Source organism: Mus musculus, chromosome 18 (genome assembly GCF_000001635.26).
Source record: "Mus musculus strain C57BL/6J chromosome 18, GRCm38.p6 C57BL/6J".
Taxonomy (NCBI): Eukaryota; Metazoa; Chordata; class Mammalia; order Rodentia; family Muridae; genus Mus; species Mus musculus.
In genome coordinates, this window is record NC_000084.6 from 23743064 (window position 1) to 23764680 (window position 21617).

Consider the following 21617-nt stretch of genomic DNA (forward strand, 5'->3'; position numbering starts at 1 on the left):
ATAAACAGTTATCAATAAACAGTATTTATTAATTTCTGATTATTATTATTATCATTATTACAGTGTGGATTTTCCCTATCTTTCCATTTCCCGGGCTAGAATTATCTATTCGTTTTGTTTTCTAGAGTGTGATAAATCTCTTCAGACTGAAGTTCTCTTTCTAGTACCTTCTATGGAGCTGGATTGGTAGATAGAAATGGCTTAAATTTGGTTTTGTTATGTAATGTGTTAATTCCTCTGTCAATTGTGATTGTGTAATAGGTTCACAGACCTTAACACAACTGACACCAGGTCAGAGGCATCATTCTGACCTTAAAACAGCACACCTACTAAAATGGGGATAAATACTTTGAATAAGAATAGCCCACATCAGTTTATAGATTTGAATGCTTGGTCACCAGAGTGTGGTTCTATTTGAAAGGATTAGGAAGTGTGGCCTTGTTGGAGGAAATGTGTCACTGGGAGTGGGTTTTAAGGTTTCAAAAGTCCATGCCAAACCCAGTCTCTCTCTGTCTCTCTCTCTCTCTCTCTGTGTCTCTGTCTCTTTCTCTCTCTCTCTCTCTCTCTCTCTCTCTCTCTCTGTCTGTCTCTCTCTCTCTCTCTCTCTCTCTCTCTCTCTCTCTCTCTCTCTCTCTCTCTCCCTGCTGCCTGGGAATCCAGATGTAGAACTCTCTGCTACTTCTCCAGCACCATGTCTGCTTATGTGCCATTATGCGTCCCACTCTGAACTAAACCTCTGAAACTGTGGCAAACCTCCAACTAATGCTTTCTTTTATGAGTTGCCTTGGCCGTCGTGTCAGTTCATAGCAGTAGAATACTTACAAAGACAAAGATCAAATCCATCAAAGACTTTGTTATTTTAAGATCCAGGAAAGATCCTAGATGTACAAACATTGCTTTTTGGCTTCTGTACTTTTGCTTCTCACTAACTGAAGTGTGTCAACCAGGATTTAGTTTTTGTTCATAAAAGACAAAGAATGATCAGGCTTGGGGCTGCATGATTTGGGCAAGTTCCCCATGCACCCACCAGCAGCAATACAGACTTTCTATTCAGCTTTAAGAGTGTGTGTTCCCTGGTGGATTAACCTGGAAGCAGTTGATAGTTTTGCTTGATATAGTAGTCTGGCTGACATCTGTGGTTTCTCAGAGTTTATAGAACACCTATCCAGGCCCTTTTATCTTTCAGAGCCTTCACTAAAAAGTCAGGTGTAATTCTAAAAAGTCTGCCTTCATATTTCACTTGGGCTTTTTCCCTTACAACTTTTAATATTTTTTTCTTCTGTACATTTAGTGTTTTGATTATTTCATGCTGAAGGAACTTTCTTTTCTGATCCAGTCTATTTGGGTTTCTGTATACTTCTTATACCTTGATCGGCACCTCCTTCTTTAAGTTAGAGGCATTTTCTTCTATGATGTTGCTGAAAATGTTTCTGTGCCTTTTGACCTGAGTTTCTTCTCCTTTCTCTATCCCTATTATTCATAGATTTGGTCTTTTCATAGTGTCACACATTTCCTGGATGCTTTGTGCCTAGGTTTTGGGTTTTATTTTTTGTTTTTTTTTTTTTTTAGATTTAACATTTTCTTTGATCAAAGTATCTATTTCTTGTACGTTGTCTTTAACTGCCCGAGATTCTCTCTCTTATGTTTTCTATGCCTATTGGTAAGGTTTCCACTCAGGTTTTTGTTTGACATTCTAAATTTTTATTACAAGGTTTATTTCAGTTTAGGTTTTCTTTAATGATTCTATTATTTGTTGGAATTTCTTTAATATCTTGAATTGTTTTCATTTTTCGCTTAACTGATTATGTTTTCATGAACTTTGTTGGGGAATTTATTCATATCCTCTTTAAGGTCCTTGCACATACTCATAATTGCTATTTTGAAGCCCCTGCATTGTACTCCAAATGTTTTTCATTTCTCGGGACTGTTGCAGTAAGATTTCTGGCTTCTGGTAGAGGCATTTTGTCTTAGCTCTTCATGTTTGTGTTATCACACTGGGGTTTAGTCATTTGGAGTTATGATGTTTGAGATGTTTCTTGGTTTCAATATCTACTTTTTATCTTTGTTGGGTGGGTTTTTCATTCTTTGATGATGCTGCCCTCTCTGGATCTTAGTCTCTGATAGAGGGTGCTTCTATAGGTCAGCCAGTTACAGAAAGAAACAGACATGGGTTAGTAGGAAAGACTGTGTGGGTCTGCAAGAGAGTGCTAATGGGCTAGGATCTGCACTAAGAGGCAGAGTCCCCAGGGAGTGGAGGCAGGACAAAGAATACAGCTGGAGAGACAAGAATGAAAGTGCTAGGTAACCCTGGACTGTGGGAAGCCACATGTGCCGTTGCAGGGTGGCACTGGCTACCACTGGCCACCATGCATACATAGGCAGTAAAGTTTTTTGCCAAGATGAGGTTTTGAGAATTAACCAATCAGATGAGAGACAAGTTAACCAATCAGATGTGAGACATGCAAATGAGGTGGTAAGCATAACCCATGCATAACCAATCCGGGTGTGAGACACACCTCTCCTAGGCCTATATAAGCAGCACCAGTTCTGGGCTTGGGGTCTTTCGCCTACACAGTCCATGCTCTCCCAATAAACGTGTTGCAGAAGGATCCTGTTGTGGCGTCTTACTTGCTGGCAAGTCAGGTGTCCCACACTGGACCCACACTAAAAAAAGGAGCTACCCAAGAATGTCGGTGCAGTAGGTGGAGGGCCTCCTGCAAGCAGGCTGCCACTGGACTGAGCGTAAAGACATAGAGAGTATAATGGAGAAGAGGAATGATTGTGAAAATCCCCTATGTGAGCTCCTGCCCAGTATGACCCCTGGAGGTACCTGGGCGAAAGTGCTTTTGTGGATAGCCAGGTGGCACAAAGGAATGACCTTGGGCTACAAGAGAAGGCTGAGAGGATCAACAGAAAAGTCAGAGCTGGTTTGGTACAAGTGGTAGAGTCCCTGAGGAGTGGCGGTGGGTGGGAGAGAAGTTTCTAAGAGCACACTGCTGTAGTGCAAAGAATAGATCTGGAGAGACAGAAATAATAGGGCCAGGGACCCTGCTCTACACCAAAAGGTGGAGTTCCCAGGGGTTTGGACGAGATGTTTTTAAGGACAGCTGTTTTTAAAAGGTCTACGGGTTAAATTACTATAAAATACACACCTTTGAACTCTCCTGATTTTCTGATTTTTTATTTATAGCACCCTCTAGATTTCTTCCTGGAATACCTTAGGCACCTATGACTTAACATGTCCAAAACTGAACTCTGTAACTTGCTTAATATCCCATTTCATCATCTCCAATTCCAGTGTCCATTCAGATGGGCAAGATGCAAACCTGTGAATAACCACACAGGCACACAGAGAGAGAGAGAGACACACAGAGACACACATGCATACACACATGAACACATGCACACACACACACAGACACACAGAGACATACATACATATACATATGCACACACACATACACACATACACACATATACATGCATGCATATATACACACATAGACACACATGCATACACACATACATACACACATGCACACACAGACACACGCATATGTATACACACACAGACACACACAGAGAGACACACATGCATATACACATGCACACACACAGATATATATACGTACACACACACACACACACACTGCAGACCTCTGCTCTTCATGATGCCACAGTTTGAAGCCATGTCATCCTAGGATTCTGCTCTTCCAGACTTCACTCCATACTGTTGAAGCCATCTTCCTGAAAGCAGGCCAGATCTAAGATACCTTTCTTCTAATACGGTCTTTTGTTCCTTTTTTGCCCACATACTTCTTAAGTAAAGCTTTTATCTCACACATATATGTTCGTTTGTAAATAATACAAACATGTAGGACAGTATAGTCATATATTATATACAAAAAATCACAAAATGTAAAATTGGAAGCCTGACATGAAAATGAAGTAAGTCCTATTTTGTATGCTATTTCTTGGTGTGGGGATAAAATCTGTTGCTATCTCCTAGACATTGTTTGATGAGAATAATGTAGGTAAATAGGTTTCATAGCCTTGGAAGTTTTTATTTCCTTGTTTGAAACAGTATCTTCTTAAGCAGTCAGAGTTGACATCAAATTCATTATGTTGCCTCCAATTTGAGATTTTCTAGCCTCCGGCTCCTGAGGACTGGGGTGATAGGCAGGCTTCACCGTGCTTGGCTAATTTGGGGAAACTGTACTGTGATAGTCACTAAACAAATATGAGTGAGTGTGCTTAACCTCCGCGCTTAGCGTGATGGCTCCAAGAACCTCTAGGTGTGCTTTCCACGGAGCCATGTATGTAAAGGAAGGAAGGATGTGGTTGGATGAAATTATAACTTTTTTTTTAGTTTTCAAAGGCACTCCTGGGCTCAAAGGTCTTTTGTGGGGATTTCCTAATGTTTATGCTATTTCCAGCATCTTAGGTCAGTTTAAATTACTATTCTTTACAGGTTAAGTTGGTCAAATTAAACAATGTAACCCACAGATCTCTTTAAGTACATTTACATAGCTGATGAATGGGAGTATCCTTTAAGATTGGCAGAGAATTGGGGACCCTGCCTTGCTGCTATGGGTCCCAATGCTCCCTTTGGGATCCCTTGAGCTTGCTAAGTTCCTCTGCGGATCTGCACACCAACCAAGCCGGGGCCGGTGTCAGTCTATGCTACTTACTGGTAAAGCTTGAGTCCTCTCAACAAATTAATGAATTAACTGAACCTCCGCCTTTAATGTGCACTGTGATAAGGCAGTTCTGGTAATCCAGGTCTGGGATCCCTGCTGCTCCCCAGGCTATGGCAGGGGGATGTTGAGTTCGAGGCCTGCTTGAGCTACACAGGGGACTTAAAGCCAAATCGAGTGACTTAGCAAGACCTCTCAAAACAGGACAAGCAAAAAGACAAGGACTGGGGCTGGTGTTGGGTGGTAGAATGCTTGTCTGGCATGTGTCAAGTTCTGAGTGTTATCCTAGAACTGGAAACTAAGTGGGGAAGGTTTAAAAAAAAAAAAAGTCCAGCAGGATAAATGGATTGCCTTGGGCTATATCTGTTCTACACAGCATTACAAATTATGCACCATCTTAATTCTTTGCATGTGAATTATTTCCAGCCTGTCATAAAATGATAAATACTTCTGTCACAGAATGACTTTTGATCTGTTGGTATACCTTAAACAAAGCCCATGCTTCATAAACACATTATGTAATGAGCATATTCCTCTTGCACTGTTTCTTTCTGGAGGTTGCAGGCTTGGCTAACGAGGAAAGCTAGAAACTGGGGAGACTTTTAAACTGGACTTCACAACACTCTTTGGGCTGCTCACAAATAGCGCAACCAGGGATCCACATGTGCTTTGGAGCTGGTGGATTTTTAGTGTAACTTGCAGGGACTAGGTGCTTCACACGTGACCAGACAGTGATCCCTGCAAGCTGTCATCCATCTTGGCGCTGTTACCATCCATCTTAATAAACACCATCAGAGCTCGGTAATGAGTCCTTCCGTCTCAGGCTCGTATGCTGTTGGCCGTGTATTTATAAGTGGTTCTCTGTGGCATTATCTCCTGAGGTTACAAGTCATATCTAAGGCAACACAGCAACTTAGCATAGACTCGGGGTGGGGATCAGTCAGACAAGGGCAGGGCAAAAAGTTCATGGCTTAATTAATAACTTGTCTCCTTCAAAGTCCCTCGTGTTAGATATTTGTGGAAAGGTGCAGTAGAAGCTGTCAATATCAGGGATGATCATTTTTTTTACAAAAACATTTATGGGGAATAGTTTTATACAGTGCAGTCACTGACATATGTGTTTGGGGACATCATAAGATTGAAATAAAAACCGTGACTCAGTAGCCAGCAGCGTATATTAGCTTCTACCTGCACTGTATTGTGGATTTTATAGCTGACATTAGTGGTTATCTCTTATGATGTATGAAGTATGGAAAGATATATGTGGCAAATTTAGCTGATTCAATCTTAGCCCTTTAGCAAAAAAAAAAAAAAAAAAAAAAAGGTTTTCTGTAAGCCATTTCATTTTATTGTTATCAGCAAATTTTCCTCATTTGTGAAAGGCTCTGGTATACTGTTCCCATGAACAAAACCAGAAAATCTTGGTCAAAGGACTAGTTCGAACAACCATGTGAGTGACATGGGATACTTTTATCCTGATTACCTTCCCACTTTTTGTTTTAAGACTTCATTCTTTACACACATACATTCATCCAAGTTAAAATAGATCATGAACAACATCAAAATTATGGTCACAAACAATGGTCATCAAAATCACAACAACGGCCTTACGTTGCTGTCACCTTGCACGTTGACACGGTTGAGGTAGATATGCTACCTGGGGAGCCACTGTGACAGTGTGTCACAGATGACCACATGACCAGTGCCTGAAGTAGAGGGATCTGAAGGGCCTTGAATAGACTGACAAGGTTTTTTTCTTGCTAATACTGTGTTACGACAGTACTTCACTAACAGCCTCCTCCCCACCCCCTACCCCTGCATAAAATAAAATAAAATAAAATATGCAACACAGTACTACATGCACCCAACTGGGAATTTCTGTTAACCTCTGCCATCCTAGTTAAACTGTTTTCAGTTTAACTTTATCCTAACTTTCTCTAAATAGACTGCTGTGGGTGCTATTATTACCCACAGTCACATTCTATGTTCCTATTCCTTTTGCGTACCTAGTTCCTTAAAGTTTGAACTTAAGAGAAGTTCCTTTAAGCAATGAAACGTGAGAAGACTTGTGCCGTTTGTAAAGGAACACACTCGAGAGTTTGCTTCCTGTTCCCTTTCCTGTGCTGTGCTCATGGAAATGGCAAAGGAATGAAGCAGGCTAGGAAGACAAGGTTTTGTTACAGCAGCACAGCCTGCCCTATCCTGAAGGACACAGTCGCTCGCCAGTCCTGTTCACCCTGATCATCCCCTTCGCAACACAGCTGCTCAGGGGCTATTACACCTGTAAGTCACATTCACATGTAAGCTGTTGACGTCACTGTTGAAGACAAAGTCTAGAAGAAATACCAAGGGATAGCTGGAAGATAACTGAGATAAATCATGCTGTCTATTCCGCATGTTTGCCAGATCCATAGTTCACTAGTGGAGGGTCACCCAACACAGGCAGCCATCTTGATTTAAAACAGGGAAGGTATCAATTTTATGAGAGGAAGGAGATGAATTTAGAGAACACTAAAGACTCTTGGGAAATTCGGTGGAATTTGGAGAAGAGAAAGAACTAATCTTAGAAACACCTACATTTGGTGCACAGAGAGAGGAAGATAGGCAAGGAATGAGAAGTCTGATGACATTCCCATTCATCCTGAGAGCTGAGAATATCGGATCTTCATTAATAAAGCCATTTACATTTAAATTTCAAGATTTTTAATGAGGAGGGAAAAATGTTCATCTTTTTAACAATCCATTTACTTGCTCCAATATTAAAATAGATGACCCATCCAACAGGCAGCTGGGCATTATCTGTAATGAAAAGCAAAATGATTTTTTAATTCAATGTCTGAGAACCAATATATCACGATTTAAAGCAGAAAATGAACTTTTGGAACAAGTGTGATTTCCTCTGCCCTGTGGCCATTTTTTTTTTTTTCATTTCACCAACATCTACTCATCTACAAGTCTGATGTGCTATGGGAATGGTCATTGTTTGTGGGGCAGCTACCTTATTGTTACACCCCTTTTGATACTACACTCCTCCTGCAAGCATACTGGGCCTCACATCTGCTATGAGGACCCCAGCAGTTAATTAGCTCATACTTTCTAAACTTTGGTATGCTGGACACTAGGATAGATCCTGGACCTGCAATGAGCTAGCTGGGTATGCATGCTGTGGTGGTGAATATTGTCAACTTGACAAGATCCTAGAGTCACCTAGGAGACAAATCTCTGAGAACATCTGTGAAACTGAATTAACCCAGGTAGGAAGATCCACCCTACATGTGGGTAGCTCCATCCCATGGCTGTGATTCCAGGAGGAAAAGGAGTGAGCAGCGAGCTGGACAGCATTCATTGCTCTCTGCCTCCTCACCAGCAGTTTCACACTCCTGCAGAGATCTTTCCTTGTCACTATGGAAAATAAACCCCTCCTCCCTTGAGTTGCATTTGCTGGCATTTTCTCCAAGCAACATGGAGAATAATTAATACCAGTCCCGTCTTATAGCTTGAAAATTAGGCAGTGAAGATGCAACAAGGGTTAGCCAGTGTCAGAGAGTGTGCTATAAACCTTGTACTTAAAGTGTGATCCTTAAACAAGCGTTTACATCAAACAGGAGTTCAGTAGATGCTCAGAATATCAGCTCAACGCTGGATCCACTGAAAACAGAATTGGTTCCTAACTAGATCCCCAGAGAATCCTTCTGAGCAAGAAGTTAGATGAGTGCTGTGCTAAATCAACCCCTATAAAGACTCCATTTGAAGAACACTGGGGGAGACGCATTCTTCCCCTAATGCAGGGAAGGGTGGGGGCCGCAGGATAAGACTGACCCTGCTCTCTGGGAACTAAAGGAAGGAGTCCCACAATTTGTTTCCATGTCAGACACTGGAGAGTATTGTGAACAGCAAGGGTCGGGACAACGTCCAAGAGCTGCAGATACTGAGCCTGGTATTGAGTCCAGAGCATTTTCTTAGTTCGTTTCATTAAAAACAGCTGCTGCAGTTCCAGATGGACAAGTGCCCGCACCAATCAGCTTCCACAATGAGCGTCCCCAGTCCGGAACCTATTTTCCAGCTAGAACCGAACATGAACAGAATCAAAAGGTAGATTTGGAATATGTAGATACTAAGTCATTAATCGCGCTATACGACTAAGAGGCGCTTCTTTTAATTAGTATTCGTGGAAAAAAACAAACAAACAAAAAACTAGTTTGCCACTCATTATCCACCAGGTCCTAGGAATGAGTGCAAATAGTTTCGGGGAGCAGTGCAGACCCCAGGCGCGGGTACTTCAGGGTGGGGCATCATGACCTTTGAATGCTTTCTGCAAGCCTCGCCCTCCTTCCTGCTCCTGGCTGAATACAGCCAACAGCCATCTCCCTTTCTCCTCAGGCACTTTTCTCTCGGTCACTAGTTTAGCGGGTCTGACCCGGAGTTCCTCAGCGAACCACCTCCACCTCGTACCTATGGGTCCCCTCCCCAGCTGGGGTCTCTACCTGCACCCTCCACCCGGGGAAGAGGCGGCGCCAAGGGGGCTCTCCCGAGTGGACTCTGACGGTGGCAGACAGCGAGTCACGTGAGTCTGTGGAGGCGGAGCGTGGCCGGCTGAGGGGGTGGAGAAAACAAAGCCCCCAGCTGTCAGCAGAAGAAGGAGGCGACAACGCCGGAGCAGGTGAGTCAAGTACGTTCAAAGCTGTACAGCCCTGGCGCGCCCCGACACCCTTTGCACTGGGTCGGTCCCTCCCAGGCCGGGCGTTGGCCGCGCCTCTCCCACCCCCGCCTGGGTCTGCTGTCTGCAGATCTCGGAGCAAGCGGATCCCGGGGTCTTCAAACCCATGAAGAAGTTATCCAGCCCAGGGTGTGAGCGCAGCCGCGCTCCTACGGGTGGCCCCTCTCTTTGGGTGGGGGGCTAGAGCGGTACACCCGTGGAAGAGGAAGGGAGTGTGGGCTGCCACGCTGGCAGACACAAAGTGTACTGGCAGAAGAGTGAAGGATGGGGACACCTAGGAGACGGGGACTTGTAGGTGGGCGCCTCCAGTGCTCGGCCCCTTCTGCTGGAGGTCTGGATCACCACCCGGGCTGAGAGCTGCTAGAAGCTGCGCACTTTGAGGGCAGACCTAGAAGTGCGGCGCGCGCCCACCGTCTGGAGTGTAATCCCAAACCCCACAAACTCTGAGGCCACCTCTAGTGTGCCCTGTGCAGAGACAGGGGTCTCACGGCTGCGATTGATCACTCCTGGATCCGGGGCTTGGGATCCATCCGGGTGTGTGACCAGGAAAGTGGGTTGCTAGTCTGCTCCTGAGTTGTTTGTCAAGCAGCACCCGCAGAAAGAGAGACTACTACTGGAGACCACTTCACTACCCTTCCAAGTGTTGCGCCGAAGCAAGAAGTGATGCTACAAAGGCCTAGAAAGAGGGGTGGGTTCAAAGAGACCCTCCGCTCTGAACCTAAGCCTTGGGCAACGCGGACTTCTGAAAGGGAGAAAGGGTCTGCTCTCCTCTGGAGTTACTTTGCCAAGCCAGTGTCAAAAGGCGCAGCTGCAGCCTTGGAGGAGAGAGGCAGCAGCCATTCGACCAGGAGCCTTTGTCTTAACCTCCAGGCCCCTTCTGTTAGTGCTCCTTGGGCCATGGCGCGCTGAGTAATTAATATTCCGAACATTAGTTGTCCCTTCACCTCGGCACAGACAGTCTTGCTGCCCCTCCCTCCGCCCCCTGCTCACAGCCGGTGTTCACCACCTCCTCACCGCCAAGCCTTCCCTGGGGTAAAAATAATAAAAGAAAAGAAAGGAAGGAAGTGATCCCGACCCACTAAGCAAAAAGATAATTCCAAAAGCACTACAGAGGGGTCAGGGCAAAAATCAAGGGTTAAGTGAACGCTCACACCGCGCATGCCCGCGCGTGAAGAGGGAAGGAGTCGCAGGAACTTTCTTGATTAGTATAAGTATCTGCCCCGGGGCGTGCGGTGCGAGGCGGAGGCTCTGCCCTAGCTTAGGTGCAAGAGAAGTCCAGTCTTGAGTGAGGTCTAAGGGACCTGCTTCTAATCTGTGGGAACCGCGGGGTGCTACTTGGCGGAACAGGACGCTAGGATGAAACAGATCAGAGATCAACGGGTAATCAGAAAGGTAACGTGGGGTGCTTCTTTTGGCTGCTAGATTTTAGCAAGCAAGGTAAGGGGTGGGGTGCTCGCCCAGGCAGCGTCCCACTGGAAACAACTCGCTTCGCTGTCACTTTTGTCTTCCAAGCTAAACACCCGTTGCCGTTGATCTCTGAAATAGGGTGGTCTTTGGGTAAACTTCACAAGAAAACTTCCTTTACATGAGCAGACGATGCTACTTCGAAGTTCTGGTTTCCAAATGGCTTCGTCATGGAATCACCTGTGGAGATTTTGGGAATTCCTGGTCTCTACATCCCATCCTAAACCATTTAAGTCGGATTGTTGCTTGGGTAGGGGGGTGGGGGGGTGGGGGGGACGGGAACTCAGCATTATTGGTATTAACCAAAAGTTCCACTTTTTTTTGTTAACCAAAAGTGCCACTGCATGGCAGGTTGAGAACCACCTCGTTAACAGCTACAGGGTTGTGAGACAAGAAGCCACTTTAACTACTTGAGTGGGTGAGAGAGAGAGACTGAAACTGGGGTGCCAGTGACTCACACTGTAGGGCAGGTGACTGTCATCTGGAAGCCTTCAGGTTGTGACATCTCACTACAGCACTAATGTTCCCTTCCCTGCACAGGGTCTGGTTATTGCTGGATATTTGGAAGTTCGCTGCCCATGCCTAGTGTGTGCACTGTTGTTAAGGGAAACGGATAGAAACTTTCATTCTGGCCATGACGCGTGTGTAGCAGGCAGCAGGGAAACCCAGCAGAAATAAACCGTGAGCCGCCTGGTGAGTCAGCAGGCTGCGCTCCAACGCCTGCCCAGTGAATAGGAAGTGATTATGGCTTGTCGTTATTGACTGGCACACACTCCACTCCTTTGAAAGCACATCTTCATATCTGACCAGGATGTTTGCTTGTCAAAGCCGCTCCCTCTTCCAGCACTCCATCCTACCTGCTTTGAATAACTCTAGCTGCTATTAGCAGGCACACCGAAGACTACTGGACAGCCTGTCCTTTCCTTGTGGAACGCACATTTTAAAAAACCCTTAGGAAAGTGTAGTTTGAGTTATCTCAGATATAAGAAATAGTAGGAATTTGCACTGTGTACAATTTCTTATTTTTTAAAAGTTCCATGCAATATTTGATGCATTCAATAAGCTGCTTACATAGAAATGGCTATACCTAACATTTCATATGAAATTTTGGTTGCTGTTAATTAAAACTTCTCTCCCTTTGTATGTGTGTGTGTATGTGTGTGTGTGTGTGTCACTCGAGTGCACCTGTGCACATTGGGGGTTGATCCTAGAGTGTGCTGAGCCACACACTTTCCAAGCTCATATTTAAGCTTTGCAGTTCAGACTTAGAAAGTCAAAACAGACAAGTTTCACGCTTTTCTCTCATATACAGATCCTAGACTTTAATTTTTATATGTTTGCATGAATATGGGGGATCTTCAGACTAGAAAGGTGACTATGAGAGTGTAAGAAAATATGTGAAGAGAAGAAGGAGAAGTATAGTAGCCTACATGCGGCCTGAGGACAGGATGGTCCTCTGGGGGATATAGAAGATGCTACGGGAAGGAAAGGAGGGAGGTGGGATAAGAGGACTGAAAAGAACAAAGTATGTATGAAAATGCCACAAAGGAAACCCACTACTTTGTAGGCTAACTTTAATAAAAATTATATGCTAGGTTTTTTTAAAGATGGCAAAAAAAAAATCATAAGCCAAGCACACATCTGAAATCCTAGTTCTCTGGAAGCTGATCTAGGAGGATTGCCCTGGAGTTTGAGACCAGCCTACACTTTTAGTGAGGGCCTGGCAATAAATAAATAAATGTAAATAAATAAATAAATAAATAAATAAATACTAGTGTCCAAAGAATGACTGTCAGATATTGTATTAACTATAATTATTTTCCTCTTTCTGTTACTCTTCCTTCCCTTTCCTTATTCCCCTTCTCAGTATGTCACTGTCACTCCACAGGCCATTGACTGCATGCTTTCTCCCCGGTTCTCAGTTTCCTCCAGTGCCAGCATTGCCTGTGTACTGCAGGCACTGGATACTGTCAGACGCTGTGCTTCCTTTGAACCTATGTTACAGCAGCCATATACACTGCTTGGGACTGTGAGTGTTCTCCTAAAGACCTTTCCGTCTACAGGCCCTATAGTGCAGTCACAGGCTTTGTCTCAGACATGCTGCTTGTTTGTTCTCAAGACTATCAGAAGGTGATGAATGAGATCATGGGGAAACAATATCTCCTGTGTGCAGTCAGCTTCACTACTTTCCACATCCTATATTCCAGATATATATAGGATATATGTAGGAGCCAAAACCCTCCCGTAGCTCTGAAATCGCTATAAAATGACAGCTAAAGTCTTCACTAAGCTTTGTTGAGTGACAGTGTGCTTTGAGCATAAACTATAATTGTTATGATGTTGGAATCATACTCATGGATCAAAATAAAAGTTCCCTTCAAGCCGGGTGGTGGTGGTGCACGCCTTTGATCTCAGCACTTGGGAGGCAGAGGCAGGTGGATTTCTGAGTTCAAGGCCAGCCTGGTCTACAAAGTGAGTTCCAGGACAGCCAGGGCTACACAGAGAAACCCTGTCTCGAAAAACCTAAAAAAAAAAAAAGTTCCCTTCACAGACGTTCATTCTCATAGGAAAAGAGTGTGTCCACCTGTAAGTGCCTTAAGGAATTCATTAATCAAGCAGTGGGTTCAGAATAGCTTAATAGTTAACCTGCTTCTAGTCTCATCTGCCTACTGATCTTCTTAAAATAGAACATGAATGTAGCTTTGTGGTGAAATGCTGCTTAGCATATTCAAAGACTTGGGTTCAATGACCAACATATATGCATAAGAACAAGTGTGCTTCAATATATTTAAAAGTAGGAATTCCCTTCTATTTTGACTGGTAGTACCCTGACCCCAAATTTAAAAAAGGCTTACAGGGTTTTCCAAAGGCTGATATGATACAAATAGAAACATTCGTACTTTCTGAAATTTTGACTGTCTTTTGAGGAGCTATAAGAAGTTAGGGGGTTGCAATGCTTAGGGATCTATGCAGAAGATGAGGTGGAAAGATTATAAGAGCTGGAAGTGGGGGACAATTTAAGGAAACAGCATCTTCCAGACACAACAGTGCAGATATGCATATGAACACACAGAGACTGTGACAGCATCTACAAGACCACATAAGGTCCAGCCAGACAAGAATTTCAGCACAAAGGAGAGGAGGTGGACATAAAACCCCACCCCAGCCACAAAGCATTTGGAAATGATAACTGCTGGGAGGGAAGAAGTCAATTTTTTTCAAGTGACACTGCATATACTAACCAGAGTCCAGGGTAGGCCTCATGCTCTGCAGCAGTTGGCCAACACAAAGTGGGCTCTATGCTTCTAGTTGGTTTTTTTTTTTTTTTAATTTTTGTTTGGTTCGTTGGTTTTATTTTGGTTTGGTTTGGTTTTCAAAGCAGGGTTTCTCTATGTAGCCCTGACTGTCCTGGAACTCAATCTGTAGAGTGGGCTGGCCTTGAACTCAGAGATCTGCCTGCCTCTGCTTCTGGAGTGGTGGGAATAAAGGAGTGTGCCACCACCATCAGGCTGCTTGGTTGGTTGGTTGTTTTTAAGAGCGAGAAATAACATGAAGGTGGATAGGGGTAATGGGGAATCTAGGAGGAGATGGGAAAGAATATGATAAAAATACATTGTATGAAATTCTCAAAGCACAAAATCTATTTTTAAAAAAAAATCACATAATTACTGCTGGCCAACTCTATGCCCTAGCATAGAAATAGAAATGAACTTAAAGTCACAACTTCATATCATTCGGGGAGCCACACTCTATGGCCCACCATCTGTTTTTTATAGAACACTTGCTGAATGTTAACATCACAATTTTCAGGCAGACATCTTGTTTGCTCCAATTCAGTCTACTCCAATCTAAATAAGCATTTAACACTTAAAACCTTGCTATTTTATGTATCAAAAGATGGCCTAGTAGGCCATCACTGGAAAGAGAGGCCCATTGGACAGGCAAACTTTATATGCCCCAGTACAGGGGAACGCCAGGGCCAAAAAGTGGGAATGGGTCGGTAGGGGAGTGGGGGGGGAGGGTAAGGGGGACTTTTGGGATAGCATTGGAAATGTAATTGAGTAAAATACGTAATAATAATAAAAGAAAAAAAAACCTTGCTATTTGATGTTAAACAAAACCTACTAAACCTAGGTCAGATAATCACTAATGGCAGAAGATAGTATTTTTCTTTCATACTTTCTTGTATCTATATTTACTTTGTAAGAATGGTTTATTCCTGAATAATCTAGACTCTACTCACCCAGTTAAACATGGAAGCATGAATGATACAAGCTAAGTAAGCCCAGATGATACAATACTAGCCTGTCCTTGTTTCTAGAGTTCTAGAAAAATGTAAAAACAAGCCCCCTAGTGACCTCATGCCCTTCAGTAGTGGGGACTTCCTCTCTCACTGTGTAGTCCTGGCTGACCTAAACTTGCTCTACAGCAAGCTTCTGGTCTCTGCCTCCCAGCTCTGAGAGTCCACGCATGCACCTGGACATATGTATGTATACTTTTTTATTTATTAGATATTTTCTTTATTTACATTTCAAATGTTATCCCTTTTCCTGGTTTCCCCTCCAAAAACCCCCTATCCTCTCCCCCCTCCCAACCCACCCACTCCTACTTCCTGGCCCTGGCACTCCCCTACACTGGAGCATAGAACCTTCACAGGACCAAGGGCCTCTCCTCCCGTTGATTGACTAGGCCATCCTCTGCTACATATGCAACTAGAGCCATGAGTTCTACCATGTGTTTTCTTTGGTGGTTTAGTCTCAGAGAGCTCTGGGGGTACTGGTTAGTTCATATTGTTGTTCCTCCTATGGGGCTGCAAACCCCCTCAGCTCCTTGAGTACTTTCTCTAGCTCCTTCATTGGGAACCCTGTGCTCTCTCCAATGGATGGCTGTGAGCATCCACTTCTGTATTGGTCATATGTATACTTACTGTTTCAGCATGTGAAGGCATAATTTTGAGATTTTTTTTTTCTGCTGTAGACATTTCTCATCAATAATTTTTACATTTAAAGTGTAGTGGAGAAGCTTGGGAAAAATGATACTGAAGTCAAAAATTTCTGAAGTCAAAGATAAACAGAAAATAATATCTACATAGCATCATAACTCTGCTAAGGCTGACATTTCATCATTACATCATGCCATGTACAATTGCTTTAGACTTTGCAAATTCGAAAATAGATAATGTACTGATCAAATTCCTATGAGTCCCTCCAGTGGGGCTGGACTGATTACTACTGTCTAGGATTCTAGAAGGTGTATTGAAAAGAGTAACTGTGCTGATCAGAACTTGTCTCAGCATCTTATTTCCTGATGTCCTTCAGTCAGGAGACTTCCTCCTCTGAATGTCTTGTTGCTGCCACAAATAAAGAGTTTACAAACAAGTTTCACATAAATAGAGCCACCATCTGGATGGCTGGAGTTTTCTTCATCCCTTGCAGATCTGTCTAACACAGTTTAGGAAACAGAGTGTCCTTTTCTTCCCTAAGTCCAACCTAGTGTTATTGTAAAATTTGGGGTAACTTCTAAAAACAAAACTCAAAGTCATGAATGCATTTACCTGCGTCTAGGATTGCTAATGGATCTGCTGTGTGAGTCACTGACTTCCAAGCAGATTTCCCCACTAGTCTTCCTGTTGTAACAGAACCTGCCTTTCAGTTTCAGTGACATCCCTGGTGGTCCATTAGAGACATTTGTGGAATTGGGTTCTAAGAAGCCCATCCCAGCCCCTAACCATTGCCTCCGCCCACTGATCCAGACCCGCCAACGGGGTAAGGCCTATGTTATAATGTCTTTAGTGAATCATTTGAAAGTCTTGCTAGTCTAAAATAGTCATAAAAATAGTCTATAAAATTCTATCTAAAATACCAATGCCCGTTAAATCCCAGGACCTCCGAGGAGGAATGATCTTAGGCTGATGTGAATGTATAGTTGGTGGGTTTGGGTAGGTGTTAGGGGAGAGATGTACACACAAAGGTTGCCCAACAGAAGGAAGAGAAAACCACCTAAGCTCTAGAACCTAGAGGCTGGGAGGTGCTCAGTGAATGCCTGGCAGCTGCAAGGCTCTTCTGTTCTTAAGTCATAATCTGCATCTCTCCCCTGTATAAAGACCTACACATGTTATAGCTTTAAAATCTCAGGCCTTGACTTCCTTCCCCATTTCTGCCTCTCAGCTGTGATAAATACCATTCAGCCCTACATGCAAAGAGCCTCACCCTGGGGTTTCCTCTCCCCCATCCGAGATTGTCAGAAGTAATTTCTATATCAGTGTTTCAAAATACACATTAAATATACTAACCAGTAAGGCTAGGAGAGATGGCTCAGCAGAGGACCCAGGTTTAGTTCCTAACAACCACATTGGGTAATTCACAGCTGCCTGTAACGCTGGTTCCAGGAGATCCAGTACTTTATTCCAGACTCTACAGTATACATGTGTGACACACAAACTCATATAGACAAAACACACACACACAGACACACCCCACATGCACACACATGCATAAACTTTATAAAAATCACTAACCAACAACATAGCACTATCTAACTTGTTTTTTAGTTGTAGAATGAGTGTTCTGGGGACAGATAATTTGATGGAGCCAGGGAAGCTCAACCCTTAGCTCCTGTTTCGAGTAGTGTGGGGCCAGTTAGGGCTTTGGAATCAGTGCTCCAAACAAGAGCCATCTGTTAGAGCAATTGTTTATCTTATTTGAAAGGAACCCGGGGCTCCTGGTACTACTTACCATCTTCACTCACAGCCAGCCACACAGACGAAACGGAGTGTAATATATCCGAGTGTCTGTGGCCTTTTCTACTTCAGTCTATTGCTATCCGTGTCTATCACCATGGACACCAGCTGCTGCCCACTCATGCATCTGTGTCTGGCCTTGCCACCTCTGGAGGAGAATACATTAGGTTTTCTTTCTGGCCTCAACTTTAGCCTCTCAGCGTGTGTGGTGACACTCTGCAGGGTAATGTGCTCAGAGCCGGGACCTTGGGTGGAGTTGGGAAGAGTCATCTGACACCTTTTGAGTTGCCCCATTAGGCAATCAGATGCAGGTGAGCCAGCACCTTGAGTAGAATAATGATTGTGTTCTGTGTCTGGAAACGTCAAGCCCAGCTCACCTGAGTCATATTTTCCCATGGGGTTAAGAGCCCATCCCAAGGGAGAAAAATTCTTAACTGGCCACTTTGTGGGGGGTGGTTTTGTTGTGGAGTTTGCTGTTGGAATCTGAAAGCTCCTTGAATGGTTTTCTTTTTTCTTTTGTTTTGTTTTCTTTTCTTTTCTTTGTTTTGTTTTGTTTGTTTGTTTTGTTTTTTGGTTTGCTTTTTACATTTTGGGGTTGTTTCTTCCTAAACATAATAATGGGTTTGTCTCTAAACTGCTGATTTTAATTTTGTCTACCTTCACCTGAGAAACTCCGTACCTTCATTCCTCTGAAGATTATGTTTGTTGATCCTAAGTGGAGGTGCTAGAAGTGATGCCAATGAGGCAAAGAGAGCATCCAAAGTGTCCCAAATAAAGCAGGAGTTAGGCTCAGAAGGACTCATCCCTCACTGTCTCTTTGCTCAAACGTTAACTCTGAACAATGATCTTGATTGAGAACTTGCTCAAGTCAGATAGAAGACCTTTGCATCTGTTTTCCTTCATCACTGTAAAGCAGTTTGAACTGATGGTCAGGAAACATGGTTCTTGTTATAGCTGTGTATAACCTGCAAGTCCAGACAGCTCAATGCACTATCGTGGGTTCCAGTCTTATCAGAAAATGACAGCACTGTGCCTTTACCTGTCCTCTGCCCACAAACTATCTCTGTGCTCTAAGAGGTGGTTAGTAAGTCATTTTTACAGTAAAATATAATAAAGCAATATATTCTTTCCTTTGAAGAGTCCATAAATTAGTTTCTAAGCTCAAAAAATCATGTAGCTTTAATAATCTGCCAGTGTGTTGAATTATTTAGTTATACCGGAATATGAAACAGTAGCAGTAAGACCAACTACCTAATAATTTAATGTATATAGAGTGCCATTTCAGCTCCTCAAAAGCCTAAAGCAGTGTGATTTCTGGCAGAGCATATGCATTAATACTAAAATCATCCACTCACAGGCAGACGTGGCAGACACCTTAACCCCAAATAGGGAAGATGAAGGAATATGGTGGGTTCTAAGCCAGCCTGGGTTACATAGTAAATTCCAGGCAAGCATGGGTTACACAATGAGAATTCATTTTTAAAAAATAATAATCAGCAATAAAGCAAAAACATCTTCTTAGAAACTTCCCAGCTGTTCACACATTCCTGCCCATGCAATTGGTACCCATGAATGGTTACCACTGGGTCCTCCCTAATCAATCAACTGGGCCTAGAAATAAAGATCTATAATAGGTTTCTGAAGGTGAGGACAGATAAGGGAAAATCAGAACTAGCAACCAGATCTAGCACTGTGCTGTGTCCCCTTCATCCCTCAAAATACAGAGAAGGCAAGCGAGGTTCCATCTCTTGGTTTCTTGTTACTGCTGAGTTCCCAGATACTAATATTCCACCTGCCAAAGGCACCAGAACATGCGAAGACAAGAAGAGACTTTAAACACGGGAATAAACAAAGCTTGATAAAGCATTTCCTTTAGCCTAATAAAAAGAGAGTTTCCTCTTTTGAAGGCTGGAATTGAGTTTCTCTGGGTATACCGAAGTCACACATCAACAATTGTGACCAGACGGATAAGTGGTTGCCTTTTCTGTGGTTTAGAAACCTGAAAGTTAATGTCCAGTGAAGCTTAGCAGGGATATAGGACAAGCCATCCTCTCCTTCCCAGGGCCATAGTGTCACTGCACTCTGTCAGCTTGCTGGGGACACTTTGCCACTTCTGCTGGGCTCAATCAGAGCTAGTTGTGTTGCACCTGTCTTGGATGAACAGCATAAGCAAAGTGCTTAGCGGAGGGTCTCAGGGTCAGTGCACAGCTCTCGGAATCATAACTTGCATTGTTCATTCTAAGTGTTTGGAAGCTGCCGGTGACTTAAATGAATCATCTCATGTGTCCTCTTCTTGTACATAAGAACAGCCATGGAGAATTTTCTACTATAGTCGCCTAGAAGTTGCCATGTTCTTGCATTTTTATTTTATACCTTGCTGGTGGAGGTGCTTGGTAAGTCATCTTAGCTCCCTCTAGGTCCCATGCACCTTGAGAAAAGCCAGTAGGATCCTTCTCCAGGGATTTATTAGGGTCCCTTCTATCAAGCTGTCTTAGATCCCTTAAAATAGGATGTTGTGGGGCTAGAGATAGAGCTTAGATCCCCTAGTCTGTGGGAAACTTGGGATTTCCCCTGAAGGAAAAGTGTTTAAGGGGATTCCCTTGATCTGTTTTAGTCATTGGGATTTCCTACAGTTGATTTTTATTGATTGCTTCTGACTCTACAACACTCTGACCCAGTGGTCAAAAAGGGTGTTCAAATTCAGGGCTGGGTGTATGTTTGTGTGCGATCATATGCATGCATGCCTCTGTGTGTGTGTGTGTGTGTGTGTGTGTGTGTGTGTAGGTGCAGTTATGATGTGAGTTCATCTTGGAGACCAGAAGACAACCTGTCCTTCCTTGAGCAACATCCACTTTATAGTTCACATCTGCTTTGTTTGTGGCTGTTGACTGGATGTTTGGTTTGTTTAATGGTTGTTTGTTTGTTTGTTTGTTTGTTTGAAACAAGGTCTCTCTTGGTGGCCAAGAGGCTAGTCTGGCCAGCAACTCTGAGGACATGACTGTCTCTACCCCTTCAACACGGGGATTACAGGCACGAAGCAACACACCTAGCTCTTCCTATGTGGGTCCTACAAATGAGTCTCAGCTCTTCAGTCTTCCAAAGCAAGTACTCTACCAGCTCAGCTATCTTTCCAACATGTCAATTGTCTAATAATGATCATAAAGTTGTCTTCTCCACTTATGTAAATATTTGTGGTAGCTAAGGAATTTTTTATATAGCTGTATTTCTTTATGTAGACACATTTTTTAGAAAATTATAAACACAGGAGCCCAGAACATGAATGGCATGCCTAAAGTCACATAATTGGGGAAGAGTTGATCCAGGGATCTTTACTATGGTTCCAATGCTTCTCTCAGACAGGATTATTTCTCATAGCTGGATTCTCAGGGATTCAGAAATCCTCTAACCCATAAAGCTACTGAACTATAGCAGTGACCCAACTTCCAATGACTTCATGTTTCTCTCAGAAAGATCCATAACATTTCACACTGAAGAGATGAAGATGGCTTGAGTTCACCACAGACAGGGCCCCTTGGCCTTCTGGAATTCATAGATAACTTTTCTGTTTCAAATTCCCAGTGATGTTCAGGAATCTGGCTGAAAGTGCAGCCCATCTCAGAAGGTGTTTAGAATCAGGTGCTTTGGGGCAGACTAATGGTACAAGCGTGTCATCTCAGGGCAGTCATGTGGACAGTCAACTGGTTTGGAAACAACAGCAGGAAGAGTTTAAGGTTTTCGTTTATTGTGTGCTTCTGACGGAGCAGCAAATCACCTGACCATGCTCCCATCTCTCAAACACAGTGGGTGTTTGTGTGGTGGTTTACTGTCTCCATTGTCCAGACAAATAAAAATAATAGGGCTAAAGAAATGACTCAATGCAAGTGTTTGCCTCACAAGCATTAGGACCAGAATTTAGATCCCCTCACCCTAAAAAAAAAACAAAAACAAAAACAACAAAACAGGACCCAGGGCTGCACATGCCTATAAGCCTAGCACTAGA

At 43.4% G+C, this 21617-nt stretch overlaps 1 protein-coding gene and 1 long non-coding RNA gene across 4 annotated transcripts in view; one reads left to right on the forward strand and one right to left on the reverse strand.

Annotated features, from left to right (window-relative positions):
* Positions 1 to 7383: 7383 nt before the first annotated feature.
* On the reverse strand, positions 7384 to 9242 carry Gm15972 (predicted gene 15972). The gene is made up of 3 exons (NR_126066.1): positions 9182 to 9242; positions 8517 to 8760; positions 7384 to 7496 (listed from the first exon to the last, which is right to left on the reverse strand). It is a non-coding gene; the product is annotated as a predicted gene 15972 (long non-coding RNA).
* Positions 9243 to 9269: 27 nt separating this feature from the next.
* The window catches only part of Mapre2 (microtubule-associated protein, RP/EB family, member 2), a 141529-nt gene continuing 129181 nt past the window's right edge, over positions 9270 to 21617 (forward strand). The window contains exon 1 of one of the 3 annotated variants that reach the window (NM_001162942.1): positions 9270 to 9357. Coding sequence is in view for 1 of the 3 variants with exons in the window: in NM_001162941.1 (NP_001156413.1) it covers positions 10771 to 10806 (36 nt within the window). In the remaining 2 variants the exon portion in view is untranslated. Of the gene's footprint in view, positions 9367 to 10661; positions 10807 to 21617 lie in introns of those variants that run through there. The other 2 variants (XM_006525744.2, NM_001162941.1) reach the window with 2 other exon arrangements.